The sequence below is a fragment of the Propithecus coquereli genome, unplaced genomic scaffold, assembly GCF_000956105.1.
Source record: "Propithecus coquereli isolate 6110/MARCELLA unplaced genomic scaffold, Pcoq_1.0 Scaffold62, whole genome shotgun sequence".
NCBI lineage: Eukaryota > Metazoa > Chordata > Mammalia > Primates > Indriidae > Propithecus > Propithecus coquereli.
In genome coordinates, this window is record NW_012152174.1 from 7,945,337 (window position 1) to 7,960,879 (window position 15,543).

At 39.3% G+C, this 15,543-nt stretch overlaps 1 protein-coding gene across 3 annotated transcripts in view; it reads left to right on the forward strand.

The window, feature by feature from the left end:
* The window catches only part of TNFAIP8 (tumor necrosis factor, alpha-induced protein 8), a 119,373-nt gene extending 104,125 nt beyond the window's left edge, over window positions 1-15,248 (forward strand). For all 3 annotated transcript variants that reach the window (XM_012659556.1, XM_012659555.1, XM_012659557.1), the window contains exon 2: window positions 13,615-15,248. In XM_012659556.1, the coding sequence (XP_012515010.1) occupies window positions 13,615-14,180 (566 nt within the window). In that variant the 3' untranslated portion in view covers window positions 14,181-15,248. The remainder of the gene's footprint in view (window positions 1-13,614) is intronic.
* The last annotated feature ends 295 nt before the right edge of the window (window positions 15,249-15,543 follow it).

Sequence of the window (15,543 nt, forward strand, 5' to 3'; positions counted from 1 at the left end):
CGGCCTCCCAGAGAGCTAGGATTACAGGCGTGAGCCACCGCGCCTGGCCCTAACTTAACATTTTAATACGGTTATTGGGGAACGATTGTGACAAGAACATTGGGAGGTTGTGCCAAGGTGCATATTTGAGAGATGCCCAAACTGAGGCCAAGAGGTTACTGCTCTTAAAATATTCAAACAGATGGGTTTGGGATATTTGCATGGGAGATTCCAGAACATTTGCTGTCGAGATTGAGTTAACTAAATACGGTCACTTCACCAAACAAAAGTAGCTCCTTATTCTGTATGTTTTGGCAAAGGGCAGGGGAGAAAAACAGTAGATACAAAAAAAAAATGCATTTCTTTTCTGTAGATGCCTCTCTTTTAAAACAAAAACATTTTACATCCTTTATAGAGGGTTATGTGTCCATGGAGTACAAGTAAATTCATCTGGTAAGCTCTAGATACAAGAAGTCGAATTGATCTTCTGACACATCTTCATGAATTATTGTAAAAGATATTAATGGGCTTCATGGGGCAAATTAGAGCATGTGGTTTAGTTCACCTTGTGCTAGCCGGAGGGCACGTGCGAAGCGTTTTGAAGAATACAGAGATGAATAGACATGGTAGCTTACTTGACTAGGATCATAAAGCAATTAAGATAAGATAGGAATTTAACTCTCCCACAGGGCAGAAAATGTTAGAAGGAGAAATTGATTCTGGTCGTTGGATTTGGAAGAGCTTCTTGGAAGAGGTGGCATTTAAACTGAGCCTCACGCGCTGAGCGGCACTTTTTCAGGCGGGGATGGAGGGAAAGGATGAGGGTGGATATATAGCTTTTCTTTTGTTTCTATTCTCTGACGTGTAAGACCTGTGCTCCTTGTTTTTGCTTCAAGAAGTTGCTTTATCTGGGGGAGCAAAAAAGCTCTAAGAATTCTGCAGCTGGCTCAGCCACACTGCGGTATTTGATAGAAAATTCAGAAGCTGTGGGGAGTTAGTTGTGCTCTCAGCAAAAAATTGGGTCCCTTAGGTAGGGGTCGTCGTAAAGGATAAGAAAATAATAGAAAATGGAAAATAATAGAAATAAAAGAATATATAGAGATGAAAGTATAGTTTTATAGATTTATAAAGATAAAAGGCAAAGCGGGGGTACTCAAGGGTCCTTATGATATCTCTGTTAATCGCAAGGCCGTGAGCGAAGTTTTATATGGGTATTTATAGGTACAGTGATCGGTTGCCAGGGGTAACAGGTTTGTATAATAACAGGTAGTTTGTTTTAGGTTAAAAGTATTTTGAAAGGCTTTTATAGATCTCTTAACTAACTTTGTCTATGTGAACAAATGGTTATAAAATCTTTTAAAGACAAACTTTTAAGTTTTAAGATAAAGCTATCACTTAACAGAAGGACTAAACAGAGATATAATGGCTCCATATTTTTTTATCTGGTAATTGTAAATGGAGATAGGTATTCAGAAGTCGAGCAGGAACTGTCCCTTGGGATTATTGTTTTTAGCCATAGGTGTCTGTCTGTCGGGCGGGCACTCTTTGATCAGCTCTCACACTGTGGCTCCTTGCAGTCCTGCTTTGTCGTTTAAAGCAAGCGAGAACCACAGGTCTGAGACTGCAGCGTCACCTTGGAAAGCAGGTGCCATTGACCTTTAAGATGCCCTCTTGAGGTGCAGCAGCTTTTGATATGTAAACTAACACGTTCATATATTCCTTTAGAGCAAAGCCCTGCAAAACTCCTGAGACCATTTCTGTCTCTAATATAGTCATATTAATTTATGGAGTGACAAGAAACAAAGAATATTATCTTAATTTCACTTTTATTGAGCAGCTGTGTGCTATAGTAAGCAATAAAGTGCCTCAGCTTTGCCACTAATGATGCATCCTTGGATAAGTCACTGGACTTCTGAGGCTTGATTGTCCTCTCTGGCTCCCTCAGGATTAAGTAATAACAGGACCAAACCAGAAATGCATATGAAAGTGATATAGTGAAAATATTTTGCCAACCGTAGAGTCCCACACAAATGTCAGGTGTAATTTTGTTGTCTGGTTGTCTTCGTAATGAGGCCAGGAGCAGCCTGATGAGACCAGAAGGGTGCGTTGACCACGGATGCCAGTTGTGGGGCTGGGTTCAGGAGCTAAACTTCACTCTAGTGTGCTGGAGTTTAAAATCTGTTACTGGTTTTCTAAGCACTGCATGAATATAAATATTCATCAGAAGTCAGGGCCTCTGGCAGGATGGAGGAATCTGGGGGTGGAAAAGTGTAGAAAGTCATGGAGCTGTTTAGAGGATTTTCCTCTACATTCTGGTGGAAGATTGGATTGTATCAACAGTGGAAAGGTTTTATGTTTTCAAGAAAATACGTAAATAAATCCAGCTTAATGGAGAAGTATTTAAGAAAAACTAGCTTATCCTAATTCAACATAATAAATAAGGAAGGGTTCATTTAATTCAAAAAGAAAAAGAATTTTTCACTGAGGTCAGTTTTGTATAAGCTATTGTGGGATATTTTTATTTAATTTCAAACCCATATGTAGCCTAGTGATAGAATTCAAATTCTGGTTTAAAGTATCATCTAGAAGAGGCTAACTTTTCTATTCTCTTGAGCATTTTATCAACATTCTTTGAGATTTTAATGTAATAAGCTCATCTAAAAACATTTTATCTGGATTCTGTGGGGATCAAGGCCCTTGACCCCCTGGAGATTTGCTGAAAATTACTGACATGAGGCGGATTGATTAACAGGAGAAAAGGCATGCAAATTTATTTAACATATATACACAGGAGCCTTCATGAATGAAGACCCAGAGATACAGAGGAAATTGTGCATTTTTATGCTTAGCTTCAACAAAGTATGGACAGCTATGTAGAAATAAGATTGGACAAAAAGGGTATGATCTAATGCTAACAGACTGAGTGGGAAAACCTAGTAAAGCCTGTCTGTCTAGATCATTCTTGGCCTCTCTAAGCAGGCATTCCTTCTTTCTGGGCATGGGGCAGGGCTCTCTCGAATGGGGGTCTTATGACCTACAGTCAAACAAGGTAGGTCAGATAATTTCTTTATGGCCAGTTTTTATATAGGATAATTTTAGATTTTATGGCTGACTTTCTTGAGAAAAGGGGTTCTAGTTTTTATGACTCACCTTGGGGAAAAGGGATTCTGATTTCTATGATTAGCCTTGGGGGAGAATGAGACTGAGAGATGGGAGGACAGGAGAAGGTCAGAGAAAAACTTTTGCTTCTGAGGCAGCTTTCTGAAGCCTGCATTTTGAGGTCCTGTTTTCTGAGCCCCAACAGTTCCATGCACACAAGCTGGCATCTATATTTTCCTGAACGGATTTTGAGACGGAATTAAATTTGTCCATAGTGTACTCACAGCTTGCCTTTATGGCCAAAGCAGGTCTGAAAATTTTAAGTACAGCATTCTAGGAGTACACCTCAGAGCGGGGGTCCTCCAACTTTACTGTACATTAGAATCATGTAGGATGCCTCTTACAAATGCAGACTCTTAGACCGGAACCCTGGAGACTCTGATTCAGTAGGTCTAGCGATTTCTAAGACGCCTCCAGGCACTTCTGATGGCCCATGACACTGAGAATTCTGCCCCTGCCACCTGCTATATCTGTCCTGTCCCTGCTGAAACCCTCTTGAAAACTGACTACGTTTGTAGTGTCCTGGGCCTTGACTACAAGTTACACATAGTTTATGTTTAGATTCTTTCTAAAACCCACAGGAGACATACATTCTTGGGTTTCTGACACATAGGTACACAGATGAACTGAATTTTTAATTCCTAGTTAGCCAGTAGCAATTCTATAGGTCAGCTTTGGAATATAGTCACGTCTGTTTCTGTAAGGCAGAATCTTCTTTTTCTTCAAGGCCAGATTCCTGTTGTGAAACCTTCCTCAAATCTAGCCTGCCTCCATCCAGCAAAATTAATGTTCCCGCTTTGCTACCATGGCATTTTTACATGGTCCTGTTAGAGTTACGTACGGTGCATTCTGCCTAGCTGTGTGCTCATCTGCCTCTCCCCTCCCCTGTGTTAGTCTGAGCGCCTGGAGAGAAGGGATAGTGTTATTTATCTTTGAAACCACAGTATCTGATACATTATAAACACTCAACAAAAGTTTTTGTTGAATGATTCATGTCTTTGGGTCAGTGTTCTTTCTTCTCCCCTCTTTTATTTCACAAGACGAGATCACAAGACCTGCGGCATGCCGTACCAGCAGAACTTCACCAATATCTACCTTAATAATAAGGATAGAAATAATAATAATAATAATAATGATAATTGCTTACATAAATTAACCCAATTATTTTATATCTGGTGCCTGCTCTAAACACATTATTTGGATTATTTTCATTTAATCCTCATGGTATCCTCATTTGCACATGATGAAACTGAGGCATAGAGAGGTTAAGAAATTTGCCCCAGGGACAGGGCACTCAGGTGCCATAGCCAGACCTCTGACCCGGACAGTCTGGCTCTAGAGCCCGATTTGCAGGAGATGATTGTAAATCTTTTCCGGAGGAATGCCAAGAACCCTAGGCAATTTGGTAGCCAATCGTTTTCACGGATCTTATCCTACACATTTGTTATTGGGTCCTCTGTGAAATTAGTTTGGAAAACTTGGGCAAGCAGAGTTAAAAACAATTTTTTTAACTGCACTAATCCTCAAGACCTTTAATATTATTAATGCATTTTGTGCATCTCCAAAGGGGACCTTACTCTGTTCCCCAAACTTATTTAACTAGAGAGAATGACTTTGTCCCATAAGACTCCTCTTAACTTCTTGAAGAATTAGGGTTTTTTTTGGTTTTGTTTTTAAACCATAGTTTGGAAGAAAAGCTGGCTATTGCTCTTGTGAGGTTCCCCCAAAATTTCTCAGGTGCTTAATATTTGGGTAGATCCTTACTTTTACCCTTTCTTATTTAGTCTTAAGTAGGGTGACTACTTACATTTACCTGGGTCAGTCACAGATCTGTTGTCGTGATGTAATAATAACAGCACCCTTTTCAAAGCTAAGACATTCGAATGATAAACAATACGATCACCCTAATCATAATATTTAACTCCTTCCCCTGTCTCACATATCACCACTTCACCTTCTCACCACTTATTGAAGGGCTTTTGTTACTATTGTGTGCGTGGGAACAAAGGTAATATCCCATGTTCCTCCAGCATGTCACCATTTTACGTCAGAGTTATATGTGGAATTAAGGACACATATACAGTTTATATTCTCTCATGATTCAGAAATTGGACTTCTTAAGAATTAAGAAGCCTTTAAGACTTCTTTTGCACTGCTCAGTATCTATTCATATATTTGCTTATTTGTGCAGGGGGTAAAAACCCTGAAAGGATGCCAAAAATCTAAGAACAGTTGTTGACTCTTGGAAGCAGGTGTTGGGGTCAGAACTGTGCAGTGAGTGGCAAAGCTGAGAAGGTGCTTTTTCACTTTATGAATTTGTGTTCTGACTTTTGAACAATGTAAGAATATTATGTGGGTGTTTAGATATATTTAAAAAAAATTTTTTTTGAGAAGGGGTCTTGCTCTGTTGCCCAGGCTGGAGCGTAGTGGTGTGATCATAGCTCACTGTAAACTTGAACTCCTGGGCTCAAGAGATCCTCCTGCCTCAGCCTTCCAAGTAGCTGGGACTACAGGCATGCACCACCATGCCAGCTAATTTTTTTTTTTTGGTAGAGACAAGGTCTGCTATTACTATGATGATGATTTACTGTTATCATCACCTTCATCATTATTGCCTAGGCAACTAATGGATCTCGTGGCTATAAACCCCTAGCTCTAACTTTGAGTAGCTACAAAATTCATTTCTATTTCTGTAACCTCCTAATATTTATGAGACTGACAGTCTTTGGGGCCCAATCATACCACTTCATATAAATATCACCAGACTTTTTCCAATCATGCTATTAGACCTGGAAGTAACAGGTATATCTTGTCAGAGTTTATGCCCTAAAGAAGGCAATCAAGGTATTACATCATTCCTGGTGCAAATTGACAGAAAAAGAGCAGAGATGGGGTTTAATATGAAGTTAGAGGAGTGGAAACTCAGGAAATGACATTTTAAAAATGATCACAAAACTAGGCCGGGCGCGGTGGCTCACGCCTGTAATCCTAGCTCTCTGGGAGGCCAAGGCAGGTGGATTGTTTGAGCTCAGGAGTTTCAAACCAGCCTGAACAAGAGCGAGACCCCGTCTCTACTAAAAATAGAAATAAATTAATCGGACAGCTAAAAATATATAGAAAAAATTAGTCGGGCGTGGTGGCACGTGCCTGTAGTCCCAGCTACTCGGGAGGCTGAGGCAGGAGGATCGCTTGAGCCCAGGAGTTTGAGGTCGCTGTGAGCTAGGATGACACCACGGCACTCTAGCCCGGGCAACAGAGTGAGACTGTGTCTCAAAAAAATAAATAAAAATGATCACAAAACTTAGCCACAGTAATAAAGGACACAGAGTTGAACCCAAAATCATGATGGAGAGATTCCATAATTAAGGCAACAAAAGCAGGCTGAGATGACACAGGCAAAGGCTTCACGGTGTTTTCTTCAGGGCATCATTTTCTTGTCCACAAATCTGGCATCTAGGAGATACAAGGAGAAATGATCTAGCACACTGCTGGGTGTTTTCAGATTTGTAATTCATCAAATCCTGTTTGAACCGCACCAACTTGAACCCCTCTACACTTAGCAGATGAGAAAACTGAGTTTCAAAGAAATTAAATCGGAATCTCTCTGAACCTATTCTGGTCCCGGGGCTGCCCATACAAAAGAAAAAAAAAAAAAAAAAAAAGAAAGAAATTGCACCCAAGTTTATAACCCAGAACTCTTGCCTTTGAGCCTTTTGTTTCCATCCGGGCTGTTCTGACTTGGCTCCCTGCCCTGCCTTTGAGTCTCTGGTTCTCTGGGAGGCTTTGGAAACTCCACGTGAGGTTGCTGTGACTTCTGGAGTGATCTTGCCAGCGCTGTGGCTTTGACTGTGGGTTTTCACTTTGGCTTTATTTTTGGCCCGTTTCCTTTGCATTTTGCTGCTGTTGCCCAGCTTTGCACGGATGTTAATCTGCTTCTCCTCTTGTCTTTTTGTAGTAGACTTTGATTCTGTTTTCCATAGGCCAATTTTCTGTAGGCAAAATACCCTCCTATTACCTATCAGAGTCTTTGTAGTAATGAATCTATTGCTAACAAGAGATATATTCAGCACCTTAAAAAAAAAGAGAAATTCCGTCTAAAGAAAATTTTACTATGTCCTATTTTTTAAAATGTCACATGGAAAAGGAACTATAATTCCTTATTAACTAAATTATGTGAGGTCTCTGTTTTCACACAGCTATCTGGCATTTTTGCATTTCCCAGTTCCATAATACTTCCAGAAGGCGTTGATTCATTTTGACCAAATATGATTCCGTACTAAAGAGCATCAGAATGTATTTATGGTTAAATTTGTTGTGTTCTTTAAACTTGTGGAGACGCTATTCTGTGGCAGGCATTGCGTGAGACATAGCCACGTGCTCCATGTCTGTTCATCTTAGGAAAACTCCGTAAGGTGAGGATCATTATTCTCATCTCTTAGATGAGGAAACTGAGTCTCAGTATGTCCCTGACCAGTATGGCAGTTCATGGGGCCATTAGCTACGCAGTATTTGGACTTTTATAACCAGCTGCTAGTTTTCCAGGACCCTGGGGCAATAAGTTGCCAAAGAAAGAGAACACTAGTGCACTAAAGGCTCATAATGCAACCGTTTTACTTTAAATGTTTTTGATGGAAAACATTCTAGTATGTGTTTAAAGGCTATGTTTTTCGAGAAGATAAACTCTCGTACAAATATAAATTGGACATATCAGATCAGAGATTTTACTTAACTCATTAATTAATGAGGGAACCACTAAGCTCTTACAGTTGGCTCAAAGGAGAATCCTAAGTGCAACTCAGAGGCAAACAAGAAAATCAGGAATCAGTTGCAGCTTCACTGGACAAATTTTATTTGCATCTCTATGGACAAGAGCCATTTATAATAGTTATCAATTTTCTATAGTTTACAAAGTTGGAAGATAGCTAAGTGAAGGACAATAAAAGGAATCTAGAAGAGTGTGTTAGACAATTCCTAGTACTCCCTTGAAAAGACAAGCAGTGTTTCTTTTGTTTTGTTTTGTTTTGCAGGGGCAGCAGTTTCAAAGTCACCATGTTCTCTGACATAGCTTCTTGTTTTTTTGAGACAGGGTCTTGCTCTCTCACCCCAGCTAGAGTGTCGTGGTGCCATGATCATAGCTCACTGCCACCTCGAACGTGTGGGCTCAGACGATCCTCTCGGCTCAGCCTCCTGAGTAGCTGGGACTATAGGCACGTGCCACCGTGCCTGGCTAAATTTTTTATTATTATTTTTTTTTGAGATGGGGATCTCACTATGTTGCCCAGGCTGGTCTCGAACTCCTGGCTTCAAGTGATCCTCCCACCTTCGCCTCCCAAAGTGCTAGGATTACAAGTGTGATTACCTGTGCATGGTTACAGGATTATGATGCCCGGCCTGACATATCTTCTTTACTATGTTGCCTTTTAAGATGAGCATGTATTTTTCTGGAGACGGTATAAGACACAGAGTGAGTGACTTAGCTTGTCACTGTGATGGTGCATATTGCTGGTTCTTAACCATTTGAGGGAAAATGCGTATACACCAAAATGTACATTCAGTGTCAGGTTAAGCACCCCAGATGCATTGATTCTCCCAAGACTATGTTTTCCTGTGTGACAGCCTCCAGCTGTGGGGCACAAGGCCAATTTTTGGCTTACGGTGCCTGGCGCTTGTTCTCTCTCTGGATGATACGATTGCCTCCAGCTTGCTACCACGGTCGCTGCCTCCAACCCTTCCCCAGGGAGCCCCCCTTCCAGTTCACATCTCTGCTGCATCTGCTGGCTGTGGCTCTCTTCCTGCACTGCACTCACGTTTTCTTTCTTTCATTCGTTTGTTGTTTTTCCTCTGTCCTGTTGAATTTTCTGTGTTGGGGTTTTGAGTATGGAGGCTGGTGTCACAGGTACCTCATTAGCCATTCAGAGTATTCCTTGCTTTTCTCTGGAGTGCTGCCAAATCCCAATGTAGGGAGCTCAACTCTTAGCCTGCTGGCTTCTTGTGACCGTGTTCGTGGTTGGTTCTGGCCACTTTCTTATCACCAAAGCTGACTTTTTACTAAGCCTCTTTTTACTAACTCTCATTAGATTTGGGGTTATTCAGATGCAAGAGAGCTAGGTTTTATATATTTGTTTAAAGAACTTTTACTAACAGACAGCAGCTGGACATGCTCTCCAAATTATTTTCTTTTCTATCCTTCCTAATATTGGACCCCACGGATCAAATGTTAACTAGGCAACAATTTGCAAGGGCATGTGCATCTGTTGTCGTCATCATTTGAGTTCCAAGTGTAAGAAATTTGAGGGCGAAAAAATTATGTGTTATGTACTGGTGACATTGTTAAAGAAAGTGGCTTGAGTACTTCACTGTATCAGAAAATTCTTAGTGGGAGTAGTTATGTTATAGGATATTTTTGTTAATTTTCAGAACACTAGTTTTTCATTAATATTATTAAAAGACTTTTTTTTTTTTCTTCTGAGCACATTTTTCTTGCATGCTTGGGTCAGTTATATTTTTACCATCAATATTTATCTCTATAATTGTTGATACTAAAAGCAGGATTCCTAAATACCAGTTTGCTTTATAACAAACATTGCTGAAATGGCCAACAAAGGAGATATAGAGACAGAGAGGGAGGGAGATAAGATAAGTAGGTGTAAAATAACATTTACACCCTATTTCTAGAAAACAATTTTAAATAGTTTTAACATACTTGTAATTCTTTGTATGCTTTTGATATACAGCATTAGTTTTCATTAGCGAACAATTCACATGTCTGTTTCCAAAGAGAAGCAAATTCATCTTAATAGGTAAAACACTGAACCAGTACTTTCAGCACTTTCTCCTGGGGAAACATCTCCCGTGCACAGCTTAGGCGCTCCCCAGGACATGGCTTTGGTCCATCCCTCTGTCACATGTTTAAACATAGATCCAGCCAGAAGTGGAGGTGGGCCTGTGTTTACTCTTACACTGCAGTTCAAGTTAGAACAATTGCACTTTGCTTTCACTCTAAATATTTGTATTATTGTCCTCCGGTGTTTTCCCATTGTGCACAACAAATTTTTCCTCTTTAAAAGAACTAATTGATGACAGTAATGCAAAGTACATTCTGGAATGCACTTAAAGGAAAGAAAGCCACATATTTAGTGAGGTAACACAAATACCTATTTCTCTAGCTTTTAAGACAAACAAACAAAAACAGCCACATATGTATTTAAAACTCATTTTGCAGGCCAACGTGTTTTCATAGAGAAGCATTTAAGTATAGTGACAAGATGGGGGAAACTGATTCCTGCTTCTGTACCAGGCACCCTTCTAGGCCCAGGGGATGACACAAAGAACATGATATACAAAATCTCCACTCTCAAAGAGCTTCGATCCTAATAGGGAGAGGCAGGCAATAAAAATTTAGGCAAATAATGAGGAATAAGGAAGTGTGATAGTTAGCAAAGAACTTAAGTGGAGCATCGGTTTTTAATTACATTTTTTACAACTTTGGCTGCTATGTAAAAAGATAAAAAGGAGCTTGTACTAGGCTGGTGTCCATGGAGATGGAGGGAAATAGAATTTAGAGGACTGGGGGAAAGGTGGAGTAGAAAGAACTTGGTAATGGACTAGGTGAGGGAGAGGATGGTATGGTGCGTGACTCCCAGGTCATTTGAGCAAAAGGTTGGAAGGGGATACTGTTAATTGAGATAGTACATGCAACCAAAAACATTTGTACCCCCTTAATATTTTGGAATTAAAAAAAAGAGAGAGTAAATAGTGGAGAAGGAAAACTTGCAGGGGGAGGCAAGCAAGAATTAAGGATTCAGTTTTGGACATGGTATGTTTGAGATGCCTGTGAAATAGCCAAGGAAAAGAAAAATCTTGAATGCATTTGCAAAATGAGCCCGGAAGAGAGGTCAGGGCTGAGTTATAACTGTGGGAGTCATTGGCACTTGGGTGGTATCCGAAGCCATGGGAGTGGATGAGATCACACAGGGGTGAGGATAGACTGAAGGAGAAAAACTGGGGTCCAGGACTAGCTGTGAGATACACCAGACCTTTAAAGGATCTGGTAGAGGACGCAGAACTGACAAATCAGCCTGAGCAGGAATGGCTAGCAGCAGTTAATTTGCAAAGAAAAAAAACATATTTCATGATCACAGACCACACATCCCTGGCCGGAAGCTCTCAGCCACAACCCCTGGTGGTTGGCTCCAAAAAAGCCTTCTGTAATGCTAGAAAATAAATCTACTCATGCGTGTCTTCCCAGTGGAGGGGGGAAAAGAGCTTCACCCTCACTTAAAAAGACGGCTGCGCTGGAATAACCCAAAGAATGAAATGCAAGTGTGACACAGCCGCTGCGTTTCTAGAGAAGGGTTTGAAGTTCCTCTGGGGCAAACATGAAAGCCTCAGAGATCAACTCTGTCTTGGTTCAGCCTTGGTTACCAGTAAATGGGGAATGATCTTGCTTACTTGGCAGTAGATTTGCAGGAAGTTAAAGTGCTGAACCATAGAGTTTTTGTTTTCTCTTTATGTTTGAAATTAAATGGGACATTAGATTTAACAAGAAAAGTAGCTGGGAGGAGGTGCAACTTGAAAAGTTCAGCTTTGGTTAAAGAAACACAGAGGAACCTTACAAACATCTCTCCCTCTGGGTTCAGTATTGCACTACAGAAAGCATGTCCACCTGATAGACATTGCACATAAATCCCAGGTGGGATGTTTGTAGACTGTGCCACATTCTAAATCATCAAAAACAGAAGAACCTTTCAACTTTATATAAAATAAATCGCTGAAATCGTAGTTACTTGCTGTATGTCTGAAAATGGTTGGGTATTCCTTCCTATATAAATCAAGTTTATTAATTTGTTGGGGTCCATATCAGGAGTTCTGAGATGAAAGATGGTCCCTGGTCTTAATATGGTAATATTAACTACATGTGTGCCATTTGTTTTAATATAAATTCTTTAGTGTGAATTCATCTTTATTCTCTTTTGCAAATCATTGAAGAATAGGAATTGAAACAGACTACTGCTTCAGGGATAAAAACATTTTTAAAAAAAGCTTAGAAACCTTCTTGCATAAAGCTAGCTGTTTCTCACACTTTTTCACTTTCCTTTTCTTTTTCGAAATATATTTCAGTTCTTCTTCTGCAGTTTCAGTTCATGTTTCAGAAGTTTAAATATCAGCATTTGTGAGGGCACGATTTCTAGTTCAGTCAAGCCATTCTTTCAGTGGGTGTATGGCTCTGCATGTTTATGATCATTAGGGACCACTTTGCCGCTACTTATACTCTTTACCATGAGCTACTGTGGCCCAAATTTCAAATCTAATTTGGCTTCTCTTTGCCCCAATTTCAAATCTAACATGGGAGTTCCACATTGAGGGAGTTCGTCTTAGTCTTATATGTCTTCCCAGTCTGGATTTGGGAGCAGCTGCCTTTTTGCTTCCTAATGATTCTAACCAATTCAAACTAGAAATAACTTTGTATCATTGATGCCCTGACTCATTCCTATGTATCTGTATTTTTAAGCCTTTTTTATGTTTCGTTACCAAATGACTGCTTTCCAGCACCCAGGCCTAGGCTTAAACACTGGCATCCACAGAGAGATTGCTGCCCCTGGGCCCAAAGATGGAATGCACACCCAGGGAAATGCAGTTCTGAGGCCTGAAGGAAAAGAGGGAGAAAGCACAGTTACAGAGGAGTAGCTTTCAGATTGCAACATGCACAGAGTGGAGGAAATTATGGTAGGAAAAAACTGAGTTTGGTTTGGAGAATAAACATTTACGGAGCATTTTCACTGACCAGCTCTCAGCTAGGAGCTTTACGTGCAGTGCCTCTTTAACATTTAATACATACAACTATTATGTGTATCTTAAACATCTGTCTAATTAAAAGTGACTACAATTCCAAAAGTAAACTCTAAGCATCAGCTTTCTCAAAGTATGTTTTTCATGTAGCATATTTCATTAGTTCATGAAGTTTGGTTATTTCTTCAAAATGTATAAAAATTTAAAGGGAACAGTGGCCATTCATCAGAAATTGCAAGTAACAATGAGTTTTCCAAGAAGTATTTCTTGAATTCTAGGAGTTGAAATTCAAAGTGGTTAGGACAGCCAAACTGGTGGGTGCAGACCACTGTCATGGGGAAATTTGACTTTTATAATCATAAAAGTTACTTTTTAAAAAGTTACCACCTTTAGCTTCTAAAGAAGGTATATAGAGCAAAAGGTATAAAGTATTTGAGTTGCCAAAGACCCTAACGATTATTCACATCAACCTGCTAATTCCACAGATGAGAACCTAACGTTCAGAAATGTAGAAAAAGTTTTTTAATTCTTTTCGGAACAGAGACAAATGTCAGTAGATGGAAAGCAAACCACAATTAATGGGAAAGTGAAAAAAAGATGTTCTAATACCTGTTTTTTAACTTGCTTCTCTTGCTGATATTTACTGATCTTTTATTCTTTTTCTCCTTGTTTTTTGTTCTTTTTTAGTGGCCACGGATGTCTTTAATTCCAAAAACCTGGCTGTTCAGGCACAAAAGAAGATCTTGGGTAAGATGGTGTCCAAATCCATCGCCACCACCTTAATAGACGACACGAGCAGTGAGGTGCTGGATGAGCTCTACAGGGTGACCAGGGAGTACACCCAGAACAAGAAGGAGGCAGAGAAGATCATCAAGAACCTCATCAAGACAGTCATCAAGCTGGCCATTCTGTACAGGAATAATCAGTTTAATCAAGATGAGCTAGCACTGATGGAGAAATTTAAGAAGAAAGTTCATCAGCTTGCTATGACCGTGGTCAGTTTCCATCAGGTGGATTTCACCTTTGACCGGAATGTGTTATCCAGGCTGCTGAATGAATGCAGAGAGATGCTCCACCAAATCATTCAGCGTCACCTCACCGCCAAGTCACATGGACGGATTAATAACGTCTTTGATCATTTTTCAAATTGTGAATTTTTGGCGGCCTTGTATAATCCCTTTGGAAATTTTAAACCCCATTTACAAAAACTTTGTGATGGTATCAACAAAATGTTGGATGAAGAGAACATATGAGCATGTGAATTAAGGTTGTGACTGATCACGATTCATTTGAAGATGGAGCACTGCTGATTTATGAAGGAAAACAAGAAGAATTTTCCAAAGATTACACATATTTCAGGAACACGTTGCCCAATTCAGTTGTCGGACATTATTGATAGTGCTTTTATGAGGCTTGTTTTATTTGAAGAAAAGCATCTTGCCAAAAAATCTGGTTAAAAGCTTCCTAATGGGTAACAGATCATGGGAAAGATGTATGGTTGGGTAATGCAAATGTATAGTTATACACAGAAAAACTGGGATGGCTCCAGACCTCAAGACATTTTTGGGGGGCAGTTGGTGGCATATTGGATATTTCTAACATGTACAAAGTTATGTATTTTGATTCACTTTTATTCCTTCCTGTGTATATGTTTCCTCTTTTGAAAAGCCAAGAGCTTTTTCTTGCTGTTATTACTCCTTTTTGAAACAGTTCCATTTTCAAGTTTACCCTTGATTGTTTTGCTAAAGATTGTGTCATTGACATTCAAGAATTGAGTCTGAGGCAGTAAAATGTAACCCTCAGAAAAATAGAAAACCGCTTATCTGAAATCAATACTGTGGAAGTGAACTGTATTAGATACTATGAATAATGTACATTATAAGAATATGCTTCTGGAATTGAATCCTCCTTTTAAGAACCAATGGTGATACTTAAATTCCCAAAAATGAAATGGCTTTGAAATGCTTGCTTAGGGTTTAACTTTCATGTTATCTTGAAAACGTACTGATGAAATCATGGGTTTTTTTTTTTTTTTTTTTACATCCATTTTACATGTAAGAGACAAAGAGAACATCTAGATTGGTCTTGATATTGGGATGATAACAAGTTAGTAGCATTAAGAAAGATAAAACAGTCTTCATTTTAGAGATGAACCCATCAAAATAATTTGGGAGGACAAACAAAAGGGAAGATAGGGTATTGTGAAAGAACATGTGCATAAAAATGATTGCATTTCAATGTTTAAGAAAGTTTGATAAATAAAGAATGTCACTTTTTTATTTAACTGATAAGGTTTTTGTTATTTTGATGAGTAAACCAAAGAATATTTGCATTCCAAATAGTTTGTGTGTTGTTTTTGTATAACTTTCTATGTGTGAATGTTCAAGTAGGCATTTGCTTATTTTGTAAAAAAGAAATGAAAATGCTGGCCAACTATATCATCTAGGAAGTATTAGGTCATTAAATATGAAATGTCCGATTTCAAATCAAAAATTTAGTTTATTATCTCTCAAACAAGAAGCAGTACAATTAATCAAAGTATGTCCCTGAACTATCAATGTAGTTTGCCATCTTAACAGTAACTTGTTTATGCCAGCAGTGAAGAAGCCTCACGTG